General features: G+C 39.7%; 1 protein-coding gene across 5 annotated transcripts in view; it reads right to left on the bottom strand.

The window, feature by feature from the left end:
• fam149b1 (family with sequence similarity 149 member B1) overlaps nt 1-13,225 on the bottom strand; it is a 129,538-nt gene that overhangs the window by 62,131 nt on the left and 54,182 nt on the right. For all 5 annotated transcript variants that reach the window (XM_073025079.1, XM_073025080.1, XM_073025078.1 and 2 more), the window contains 2 exons: nt 9,900-9,976; nt 3,422-3,640 (listed from right to left, as the gene is read on the bottom strand). In XM_073025079.1, the coding sequence (XP_072881180.1) occupies nt 3,422-3,640; nt 9,900-9,976 (296 nt within the window). The remainder of the gene's footprint in view (nt 1-3,421; nt 3,641-9,899; nt 9,977-13,225) is intronic.

Genomic DNA, 13,225 nt, shown 5'->3' with positions numbered 1-13,225 from the left:
AAAAGAAAATACAGAATAGGCCATCCATAGATGCTGCCTGACCTGCCTAATTTTTCCACCATTTATTTGAGTTTTTCTGATTTTAATTCACATTCTTATTATGCAAGGCCTAATGGAGAGCAACAACAATGTATGATAGAATTATTTATTTGGATGAGGAATGATGTCGTTGATATTGAGAATTGGGTCCTGAATCTAAAGAAAAGAAACTATGAAGGTATAAGGCAAGAAATGCTTTGAAAGATTTGGTAAAGTTATTTATGTGGTTAGCAGTAGATTGACAATGTCAGTAATTGTTTATTCCAATCTGGTACAAAAATAAAAATGGCTTAATCTTGGCTAACAAAGGAAAGAAGGGATCGTGAAATAACAACAAAAGGCACAGGAAACACTCAGTAGGTTAGGTTGTATCTGTGCAAAAAAAATCAGTTTTAATGCTTCAGATTGGCAACACTGTCAGAACTGAGAAAAAGAAATAGAAAAGGTGCAGAGTGTTTCTTAAAATGGTACGTAGAGATGGGCCATACCTGACCTGGGATTGGAAAATGATCCTGGCCAGATGACTGACCTTTCAGTGAGGAACACTTAGAGAAAGTTTATCCTTAAGTTTTAAGAGAGTTACGAATAAGGGTAAGTACATTACAGGACTGTTGGCCCACAAAGTTGTGCCGACCAACTAATCTACTCTTAAAGTCAATCTAACCCTTCTTTCCTACACTGCCCATCATTTTTCTATCACCCTTAACCTTATCTCAAAGTTTCTTAAATGTCTCTAATGTATGTGTCTTTACCATCATCCCTAGCAAGGCATCCCATACATCCACCATTCTGTGTAAACAAAACTTACCTCTGACATACCCCATATACTTTCCTCCAGTCATTTTAAAATTATGCTCCCTCATATTAGCCACTTCTGCTCTGGGAAAAAGTCTCTGGCTGTCCTCTCGATAAATGCTTCTTATCATTTTTTACACCTCTATCAAGTCACCTTTCATCCTCCTTCACTCTAAAGTGCAAAAACCTAGCTCATTCAGTCTATGCTGATCAGACATGCTGCCTAATTCAGGCAGCATTCTAGTAAATCTCCTCAATGTCAACTCACCTTCCACACCCGTCTTTTAATGAGGTGACCAGAACTGAACACAATATTCCAAGTGTGGTCTAACCACGGTTTTATAGAGCTGCAACATTACTTTGTGAATCTTGAACTCAGTCCCAACTATTAAAGGGCAATGCACCATATGCCTTCTTAAGAACTCAATCAACTTGCGCAGCAACTTTGAGGGATCTATGGACATGGGCCCCTCTGTTCCTCTGCACCGCTTAAGAATCCTGCCATTAACTCTGTATTCTGACTTCTTATCTGATCTTCCAGAGTGAATCACTTCACACTTATCAGAGTTGATTCCACCTGTTACTTCTCAGCCCAGCTCTGCATTCTGTCTATGTCCCGTTATAACCTACAACAACCTCTGCACTATCCACAATTCCACCAACTTTTGTGTCATTTCCAAACTTACTAACCTACCCTTCCATTCCTTCATCCAAGTCATTTATAAAACTCACAAAGAGCACCAGTTCTAGAACAGATCCCTGTGGAACACCACTGGTCTCTGATCTCCAGGCAGAATACTCTCCATGTACAACAACCCTCTGCCCTCAATGCTTAAGCCAATTCTGAATCCATATAACCAAGTTTCCTGCATTACATGCCTCTTGACTTTCTGAATGAGTCTATCATGGGGAACCTTATCAAACACCTCACAAAAATCCATATACACCACATCAACTATTCTACCTTCATCAATGGGATTTGTTGCATCCCCAATCAGGTTCATATAGCGTGACCTACCTCCCCTCACAAAGCCAAGCTGTCTATCCCAAATCAGACTATGCTTCTCCAAATGCTCGTAAATTCTGTCCCTAAGAATCTTCTCCGATAATTTGCCCACAGTCAATAGTATATAACTCCCAGGATTATCCCTACGACCTTTCTTGAACAAAGGAATAACATTTGTCATCCTCCAATTGCCTAATAGTACCGTTTGGCCAGTGAGGACACAGAGGTCATCAACAAAGATGCAGCAATCTCTTCCCATAATAACCTGGGTATATTCCATCTGGCCTCAAGGACTTATCTATCCTAATGGTTTTCAAATGTTCCCTAATACCTCCTTCTAGGTCTCTAAAGTTCATTCTTAAGCTTTTTTTTGTGGCTACCTTGTCTGCACCTTGCTCCCTAAACCTTAAATAAGCTTATTTCTTTCTCTTGACTAGATGTTCCACATCTCGTCAACCATGGTTCCTTCACCCTACCATCCTTTCCCTGTCTCAGTGAGACAAATCTATCCAGAACTCCATACAAGTGCTTCCTAAACAACTTCCACATTTTTGTTCTGCATTTTCCTGAGTACATTCACTCCTAATTTATGCTCCCAAATTTCTGCCTAATGGCATCATAATTCCCCCTCCCCCAATACAGTCTGCACCTATCCCTCTCCAAGGCTACCATAAAGGTCAAGGAGCTGTGGTTACTGTTACCAAAATGCTTGTCTATAAATATGAACCTTATGGGAAATTACAAAGGTATTAGGCAGGAACTAGAGAGAATTAATTGTGAACCGCAAGTCCACATCTGACCAACAGCAGAGTACAGGACAGTCATGTTCCAATAAGAAACTTAGATGATCTGAAAGGTTGTGAATTTAATCAAGAAGAAGGAGGAATAAGACAGGGCCCTTAAGAATTATATAAAGACTGAAAAGACCTCAAGAAGGTAATTAGGAGAGTGGAGGGGTCATGTGAAGCCCTTGGCAAGTAAAATTAAAGAGAATCCCAAGGCATTTTATACATGGATTAAGAGGATAACTAAGGAGAGGGTAGGATTGTTCAGGAATAAAGGGGGGGGGGGGGATACATACTTTCAGGCAGAGAATGTTGGTAAGGTCCTAAATGAGTACTTCATGTCAGTTTTTACCAAGGAGATGTAAATGAAGGCTAGTAAAATCAGTGTGGAGCATGCTAATATGCTAGCGAACTTTGAGTTAAAGAAATAGTGTTGTGTCTCTTACATTAAGGTACATTAAGGCACAAGATAAGATTACCATATCTGTGACCAATATCTTGGTGTTTTCTCTAATTCAAATTCTAGTTTAAGTTTATTGTCATAGGCATACATACCCAGGATATAAATGCCATGAAAATTAGCTTCTTGCAGCAATAACACAGTACATTACAAACACAGCAGCATAAATGACATAAACTCCCACTAACATAAAGTATACATAACTTATGCAATGAAATAAACAAAAATAAACAGAATATTAGTGCAAGTTGAGGGAAATATAGTCTGAGGTAAAATTAAGTTCTTTTGGTTATTTCAAGAAACTGAATAGCAGTGGGGAAGAAACTGTTGTTGAACCTTGGGGTGTGGGTCTTCAGGCTCCTGTACTTCATTCTTGATGGCAGCACTGAGGAGAGGGCATGGCCCAGATGGTGTGGGTCCTAATGATGGATGTCTCCTTCCTGAGGCATCAACTCTTGCAGAAGTACTCAGTGCTGGGGAAAGCTGTATCTGTGGTGGAAAGGGTTGACTCCACCACTCCTTGTAGTCTCTTGCACTAGTCTTGTATTGGAGTTTCTATACCTGGCCAAAGTACAACCAGTCAGTTTTTGTATGTGCAGAAATTTGTTTGAGTCTTCAATGATATGCCAAAACTTATCCATTTATTTGTTTAGAGATACAGCACAGTAACAGGTCCTTCTGGCCCAATAAGCTTGTGCTGCCCAATTACACCCATGTGACTAATTACTTACCAACCTGTACATCTTTGGTGCGTGGGAGGAAACCGGAACACCCAGAGGAAACCCACACAATCACAGGGAGAACATGCAAATTCCTTACAGCCAACAGTGGGAATTAAACCCAGTTGTTGGCTTTGTAATAGCGTTGTACTGTCTGTTATGCTACAGTGCAGCTTGAAAGTCTTCTTAGCCCTACAGACACTGGTGCATTTTCGTCATGGTTACATCTGTGTGCTGTATTCAAGATAGATCCTCTGAGGTTTTGGCATCTAGGAACTTGTAGCCTCTCACTCTTTCCACCACATCCCCTTCAATGAGGAGAAACGCCAGTTCACCTGACATTGCTCTCCTGAAGGTGTCCCTGGCTGCCATGGTAACATAGCGGTTAGCACAACGCTATTACAGCTTGGGGTATTGGAGTTCAGAGTTCAATCCCAGCATCATTTGTAAGGAGTCTGTACTGTATATCTTCCCCCTGAAATATGTGGGTTTTCTCCAGGTCCTCTAGTTTCCTTCCACAGTCCAAAGACATATTGGACAGGTTAATTGGACATTGTAAATTGTCCCATGATTAGGTTGTGGAGGATTGCTAGGTGGTGCGTCTCAAAGGTCTGGAAGGGCCTATTCCTTCCTGTTTCTCTAAATAAATAAATAACAATGAATAACACTTCAGCGAGTTGGTCAGTGCTGGTTTTTAGCACTTGACTGGTAGACTGTCAGGGCCTGATGCCTTGTGAGGGTTCACCTTTCCAAAAGGACGCTCTGACATTGGTCTTGAAAACTGAGATCAAAGACCATCGGGTGCTGTGGGGCTTGCACTGGTATGTCATTGTTCTCCCTCTTAAAATGTGGATGAAAGCTCATTAAGATGTGATCTTTCATTTCCATTTAGGTTATTTGTTCTTGCCTTGTAGGAGGTGACAATGTGCAAGCCCTGCCACAGCTGTCGGGCATCCTTTTGTGTCTCTGACTTTGGCTGGAATTGCCTTTTTCCTCTTGCAATAGCCTTCTGGTGGCAGTGCATAGATGTAGGTAAGGTCCTGGAGAAGTGGAGAGTAGTAAATGTTGTTTCATTGTTCAAAAAAATCTAATATAACTCTGTATATTATGTTAGTGTCGTGTCAGCGGTAGCAAAGCTTTTGGAGAGAATATTGAGACTTCTGCTATTTATAAGTTTGCAGATCAGATTAAGATTAGTAACATAGTGGACAGTGTAGAAGGTTGCCAAAGGATGCAGCAGGATACAGGTCAGTTGCAGATATAGCCACAGAAATGGCAGATGGAGTTTAATCCGGCCAATTGTGAAGTATTGAACTTTGGAAGATCAAATTTAAAGTATGCAGAATGGCAGGACCCGTAACAGTGTTGATATTAGGTACAGAGGGATTTTGAGGTAGAGTTCAAGAGTCAGGGAGTTATGCTGCAGATTTATAAAAGGCTGGCTAGGCCACATTTAGATTCTTGCATTCAATCCTGATCACCCCATTATAGGAAGAAATGGAAATTTGGAGAAGCTGCAAAAGAGGGTTACCAGGTCATTGCATGAGAGATATAGATAAAGACAGTATCCTTTTTCCCAGGTTGAAATGTCTAATACTGGAAGGGCATGCATTAAAGGTAAGTGGAAAAAGTTCAAAGAAGACATGTGGGACAAGTTACTTTTTTACACAGTGTGCCTAAAAAGCGCTGCTATGAATAGTGGGAGAGGCAAATATTACAGTGTTATTGTATTGGATTTGTAGTCCCTGTAATTCTAAACTCAAATGAAGATCTTACACCCTATCTGATATAGATAGCTACCGGTGCCCTCACTAAAGGGAGGCTATACTGTAGCCACCAACTCTTCAAAGGCTAGATCACTTCCCTCTTTATCCTCCACAACCAGTTTATCTGCTAATACCCACTACCTGAATGGTGGGTCCCCCTCCCTACCAAGGAGGAAATAAGTTCAGCGAGTGAAGTAGTTAAAACACAGTTAATTTGTTTTTAGTGATAAAATGTTTAAATTTAGATAAAATTCTTAAAACACATTTAAAACTCAGGATTTCTATCTTATAAAAGGTTTCCAAATTACAAATGATTTTAACACACACAGGATTTTCAAACGCAGATACAATTCTGATAAGCTAAAAAGACATACCAAGGAGTTTAAGATAAATAAGTCCTCTGTTGCAGAAATCAAAGGCAGAGGAATGGATTCTAGTCATCCCGACTTTCTGTCATTCTTCTTATCATTCCATGACCATTCCTACCATGCCTGACTGCTCTCTAACATTTATAATGTTTTTTATTACTTGGTGACTTCACACACGTGACATTTTTTTCAAATATGTCTGCTGGGAAATTCACACAGATGGTCTAGAAGCTTCTGGGAACAAAGATCCCAGACACCCAAAATTAATGCTGCAAGGGCTGACTCTTTGCGTACACAAATCTACTATCTATTAATAGATGAGGTATTTGACGTGCTAAGTGATACCAATTAGGCATCACTTGAACTAAATAACTTAGCCAGTGTTGTCTGGTTTGATGTAGGGCCAGTTAACATAGCCCATTATCTTACACTGCATCTCTTGAGCAGGTAGCTCTGTGCTGTATAGACAGTGCTGTTCATTTGCAGAGCTGTCCCTTTAACTTCAGACTGCTTATTGCTTGCAGTTTACAGTTTTCTTTACAACAAGAAACTGAGTAAGGAATAATGGCTGGGAGTTTAACTTACTCAAAAACAACTCTTTGACCTCTGGAAGAGTCAGCTGCTGTGTTAGAAAGCTGAGCTTGGCAAAGATACAGTGAGTCAATATTATAATAGAGGGAGATCAAAAGATTGTGCATGCTGACTGAGGATGCAACGAGAACACTACCTTAAGAAATGCTTGAAAATTTAACATACCTGTGATTATAAAGAGTTCAGAATTGTGAAGGATGAAATTTCAGCATTAATCCATGTGGAATTAAATTAAGCCAGAGTATTTAAAATAGAGTATTTAAAATAGATATTTAAAAGGAAATTAAGAGAGCATAGATATCTGGGGGTCAAGATTAAAGGAGATTCCAAAGCACTTTACAAATAAATTAAGGATAAAGGTGTAACCATTAGGGACCAAAAGGCAATCTGTGCTGATACCAGAAGATGCAGGTGACATCATCACTGGACTTTATTCTCTATTTTCAATCAGGAGAATGCTGTTGTAGTTGCAGAATTCGAGGAAGAGGGTGTGAATTCTAGAACATATACTGTATGTAAATGGAAAGAGGCTGCTGCATTAGGCAAGGAAAGAAATTACTGGGGTCTTGCTTGAGAATTTTTAAATCTTTACTTGCCACAGATGAGGCACCAGATAATTGGAGAACAGCAAACGTGGTACTGTAATTCAAGAATGACAGTTGGGAAAAGCCAGGTAATTACAATGCTGTGAGTCTGTTAGTGGCAAAAAAAGAAACTGAGGTACAGGATTAATCTACGCTAGTAAGGCAGGGATTAATCAAAGATAATCCTGTCATGTGTGGTTATGTATGACCGATTGGATGAAATTTGAAACAGATATCATAATATACTGATGAGATTAATAAGGTTGATGTAGTAAACGTGAACTTCTGTAATATATTTCAAAGATCCATATGGAAGGCTGGTCGAAAAAGACATTAGTCACATTTTTTTCCCCAATTTCCCCACATACTTATCAACTCCCTGCAGATTTTACCAGTCACCCACACAGAGGAGGCAATTTATAGTGGGAGTTGACCTATACACTGCATGCCTTTAGAAGGTGAAAGGCAGCTGAGCTGGAATACTGTTTACTTGAGTTATAAAAATAGATGAGATAGGTTAAGCAACACACACAAAATGCTGGTGGAACGCAAAAGATAGGTTAAGACTGTTTTCCCTGGAGCAAAGGAGATGGAGGGATGAGATTATAAAGATTTATAAAATCATGAGGGGTATAAATCAGACAAATGTTCAGTCTTTTTCCAGGGTATGGGAGGCTAAAAATAGAGCGAATAATTTTAAGTGTAGAAGAGTAATGTTTAAGGGGGATCTGCAGGGTAAATTTTTCATGGACTCCTGACGAAGGGTCTCGGCCCAAAACATCAACAGCACTTCTCCCTATAGATGCTGCCTGGCCTGCTGTGTTCCACCAGCATTTTGTGTGTGTTGTTGTTTGAATTTCCAGCATCTGCAGATTTCCTCATGTTTCCATATTATATTTGGTTTGATGTTAAAAAAGACAGAAAATTATCTAAATATGTTGAGATTCAGAAAGAGAAAGGTGTAACAAGATTTTTGTGTCCTTTTTTACTAGACAATGAAACTAAGCATCCAAATGCAACAGGCATTTAAGATGGTGAGTAGTATTTTAAGTCAGTTTCTAGGGTAAGAAATTTTGAGTACAGGAGCAGAAATGTCTTCCTGCAATTGTACAGGAGAGCCCACATCTTGATTAATATGTGTAATTTTGGTCTTTTTAACCTAAAATGGAGAGAGTACAGTGAAGATTCACCAAAATGATACCTGACGAGGCAGGGCTCTTATATGAATGGAAATTGAATCAATTATGCTACATTTGATAAAGTTTAGAAGAATGAAAGAAGATCTCAATGAAATTTGATGGGACTGGATAGAACAAATATAGGAAGAATGTTCTTGTCAGTAAGAAAGTTCAGAAGGAGCAGTTACAGAAAAGGATAAATAGACTGCAAATTACCTCAGAAGATAGTTGTGGACAAATTATTAATTGAATTTAAGAAGAAATTTGATATACCGGTAGTACTTTTGGCCAAAGCAAATATGAGATGTGGGGAAAAAGCAGGAGCAGGGTACTGAACTGGATGACAAACCATGAGCACTCTAAATGACAGAAACAGGCTTGAAGAACCAAATGGCCTAGTCCTATTCATATTTCTATGATATTCTTGCTGATTAAGGGTGGCTGACATGCTGGATAAATGTTGATGCAGAGTCATCTCTCTCTATCATGATTCTCAGTGGGTTGCTGAATCCTCCATGCTCTCTCCACCCATGACTCCTACATTATATCAACTTTTATTTATATAATTTGCATGCTTTCTAGAATATGGAACAAGCCAGCATAAGAACAGGCCTCTTGGTCCACCATGTCTGTGACAATCATGATGCAATCTAATCCCATCTGTCTACATGTGGCCTACGTCCATCAATTCCCAACCTGTTCATGTACCTTTTTTAAATGCCTCTTAAAATTGCAATCATATTTGCTTCCACCACTACCCCTGGCAAGGTGTTCTCCACACCAACTTCTCTGTAAAAAAAAACAACTTGCCTTGGAGATTTCCTTTCAATTTCCCCACTCACACTTTAAACCTCCGCCTATTCCTCTACACAGATGCTGCCTGATCTACTGAATTCTTCCAAAGTTTTGTGTGTGTTGCTCTGAATTTCCATGATCTACAGAATCTCTTGTATATGTGTGAGTGTGAGAGAGAGGAGAAGGGGAGGCTGACTGAGAAAAAGATTCTAACTATTTATCCCAATTACGCCTTTCATGATTTGACATCTATCAGGTCACTTCAGCGTCCAATGTTCCAAAGAAAACAATCCAAGTTTGTCCAACTTCTTCTAATAGCTAATATTTTTCTGAATCCTTTCCAAAGTCTCTATTATATTTTCTGTAATGGAACAACCAGAACTCCACCCAATACTCTGAACATGGCCTAACCAGAGTTCTATAGAGTTGCAACATGGCCTGTCGACTTTTATGCTCAACATGCCAACTGAAGGAGGCAAGTATGCAGTATGCCTTCCTTACCACCTTGAACACTTGTGTCACTGCTATGGACTTACTCCTCATGATCCCTCTGTACTCAATTGTTTTTCAGGTTCCCGTCATTCATTGTGTACTTTCCTCCTGCACTTGACCCCCCCCCCCCCAAATTGCAACACTTCACATTTTTCTGGGTTAAACTCCATCTGCCATTTCTCCACTCACATTTCCAGCTGAACTATATCCTTGATCTGCCAAATGTTTCTATCATTCTTTGTTTTTATTTAATAAGAAATCCACACTAACCTGAAATTTTGTTAAATATGAGCTGAAAGTGAGCACTTAAATGTGCAGTACCTGTGGTACAGGAGGCAGAAGGAAATTGAAAGGTTTGTATCCTGTATCTTCATTTGGAGAAATATTCTTTTCTTCATCTGTAGAATACACATATTGAATAAAGATCAGCTTTCCTTATAAGGTTAAAAATAGTCTTTCTGAAAGATTTACACAGCACAGAGACAGTCTCTTTGGTCAAATGTGTCCATGCCAACCAAGTTGCCCAACATTTGCTTGCATTTGTTTCTTATCTCTCCAAACTTTTACTATCCATTTAATTCTCTAAATGTTTCTTAAACATTGCAAATGCCTCTACTACCTCAACTGCAGTTACTGATAATGGTCATGTGATCCCTTTTTTCCATGAACCAACCTTCAATAATCTTTGTCATCCAAGATTCCCTAATCTTGCAATTTTTTTTCCTTGTACCCTTACTTGAACATGTTGTCCTTGAACTCTTAATATCCTCTTCTAAAAGAGTCCCATTTCTCAGATCTGGAAAAATCTTTGGAAATATGGTTGGAGATTTCTTGCGAGAGCAATTCAGAGATAGAGATAGTAAATGTAAGTTTTGAGGTTGATATGGAGAAAGACAAGGATGGGCCAGAAATTAAGTTCCAGAATTGGGGAGGGTTGGTTTCATTAAAATAAAACAGAATATGGTCAAAAAACAAAGAACTGGTAACAGCTACTTGCAGATCTACTTACATAGGAGTGGTGGAAGTCCTTAAAAATTGAAAAAGTGAGAGTTCAGAACTGAACCCTTGTTCACCTTCCCTACCTGCCTGTCACCTTACACATCTCTTCAGTCTTGTTTTATCTTGCCACACCCCTTCTCTTTGTATTGGCCATCCTGCCTCTTGGTCATGATGCAGATTTTCAACTCGAAACATTTACAATTTTTTTCTTCCCATCGATGCTGCTTTATTTGCTTAATTTTTCCAACAGATTGTATATCGTGTGAGGATCTCAGCCTCACTGCCATTGAAATGCAATCCTTCTAGCTTACAGAAGTTGTATCTTCCCTCTTACACCAGATCTCCAGCCACAGAATTACTTACTGTCTTTTTATTTCTTTGGTTATAAATATAAATAGACAGGACATTATTGCCTTTGAATTCTTGCTTTTTAAACTCCTTCATAGCTTCCTAAGCTTAGTCCATAAGATCTCATTACCCTTTTGTTACTATTGATAATGAACCTACATCACTGGCTACTTACCCTATTTCTTCAAAATATTCTGCAGTCATTCAGGGAGGCAACATAGTATAAAACTGTCACATTGAACACTTTTCCTTCTACTCCACTCACTTTCTCTTGATTAAAGGTGCTGTAATGGGGCCATGCTTATCTGTACTTCAGTTCTACCTGGGCCCTCAACATTTCCTCTGGGACATTGATAACTCTACAGGACTCACAAATTTCATTACTTTTAAGCTTCACGTGTTCCATCTCTCATCCTTACTTTCCCTTTCTGTATTTCTCTGACTCCATGTTAAAGGACAGGTTAGGGACAAATATCCATAGTAAGTCCACAGATGTTCAAAATTACTTCTTCCCATCCCTCCACTTGAAAGGATGCCATTCCATTCTCTCCATTCCCTTGGCTCTGTTGCTCCTGCTCTAACAACAAGACTTCCTAAAAGTACCTCCGAGATGTCTTCTTTCTTCCAGCACCGTGGCTTTCCCTCTACCATAGCTGACAGCCATTGATTGTACATCATTTATTTCCTACACCTTTGATCTTACCCCCTCTCCTTCTGGACAGAGTTCCCCTGGTCCTCATTTATCACCCCACTAGCTCCCACATTCAGAGACCAGCTGTTGTAATTTTTGCTACCTTTAACAAGATTCCACCACTGGACCAACGATGCAGAATTGGCTTGGTGGTAGGAATCAGAAGTACAAGGATTGGTGTTGGGTTCAGTGTTGTCTGTCATATATAGTAGTCGCAATTTGGATGAGAATTTAGGTGGCATGGTTGGGAAGTTTGTGAATGACACTAAAATTGGGGGTGTGGTCAAAGTGAAGAAGGTTGTCTTAGGCTACAAAAGGATCAGGATCTAGATCGACAGGGACAGTGGGCCAAGAAATGGCAAATAGATTTTAACTCAAACAAATGCCAGGTATTGCATTCTGCGAAACTAAGAAAGGGCAGGGCATACATAATAAATTACAAGGTTCGGTGGAGTATAATAGAGAAAAAAAGAGACCTAGTGGTAGAAATAGATAATTCCCTGAAAGCGGTAACAAAGGTAGATAGGGTGATGAATAAGGTACTTTGCATGCTTGCTTCATCAGTCAGGGCACTGGGTTTAAGAGCTGGGCCGTGGCACTGACTAGTACAAATCATTGGTCACACCACACCCTGAGTACTATGTGCATTTCTGGTCACTGCATTATAGAAAGGATGTGATTCAGCTAGAGAGGGTGCAGTAAAATGGGAAGGAAGTGATTCAGCTAGAGAGAGTTCAGTAAAGTTTCAGAAAAGTGTTTCTTGGACTGGAGTTTGAGTTATAAGGAGAGATTGGATAGGCTAGGACTGATTGCCTGGAGTAAAGGAAGCTGAGGTGTGATGTTAAAGAGATATACAACATCATGAATAGCATGAATAAGATGGCTTCTCACAGTCTGTCTTCTAGTATAAGGGACTCGACAGGGCAAGAGTTTAAGGTGAGAGGGGAAAGATTTAAAGGGGATATGAGAGGCAATTTTTCATACTGACGGTGGGAGATATGTAGAACAACCTGCCAAAGGAAATCACAGACCATAAGACATAGGAGTCTGCTCTGCCATTCAGTCATGGCTGATCCTTTTTTTTCTCAACCCCATTTCCTGGCCTTCTCCTCCTAACCTTTGATGCCATGTCCAATCAAGAACCTATCAACCTCTGCCTTAAATACACCCAATGACCTGGCCTCCACAGTTGCATGTGGCAACAAATTCCACAAATTCACCAACCCCTGGCTAAAGAAATTTCTCTGTATTTCTGTTTTAAATGGATGCCCCTCTATCCTGAGGCTGTGCCCACTTGTCCTAGACTCCCCCACCATGGGAAACATCCCTTCCACATCTACTTTGTCTAGGCCTTTCAACATTCAAAAGGCTGAGGCCAAAATTAACTAATGTGCAGAAAATAAAGAGTAAGTAGGGTGGACAAATTCCATTATCAGAAAGATTAAAAAGCAGGGTTTAAAGATCTAAAGCATATAGCAGAATGATTAGAAAGGAATGAAGAATAAGTTTTGCATTCATGGTCTGAGACTCACTGCCTGAAAGAGTGTAGAAGCGGTAACACTCGTCATTTGAAAATGTATTTGAACATCTACAGGACTGCATGCCTAGT

Source organism: Hemitrygon akajei, chromosome 21 (genome assembly GCF_048418815.1).
Source record: "Hemitrygon akajei chromosome 21, sHemAka1.3, whole genome shotgun sequence".
Taxonomy (NCBI): domain Eukaryota; kingdom Metazoa; phylum Chordata; class Chondrichthyes; order Myliobatiformes; family Dasyatidae; genus Hemitrygon; species Hemitrygon akajei.
Note: the sequence above shows the minus strand (reverse complement) of the source record. Positions and strands in the feature narration are given on the sequence as shown.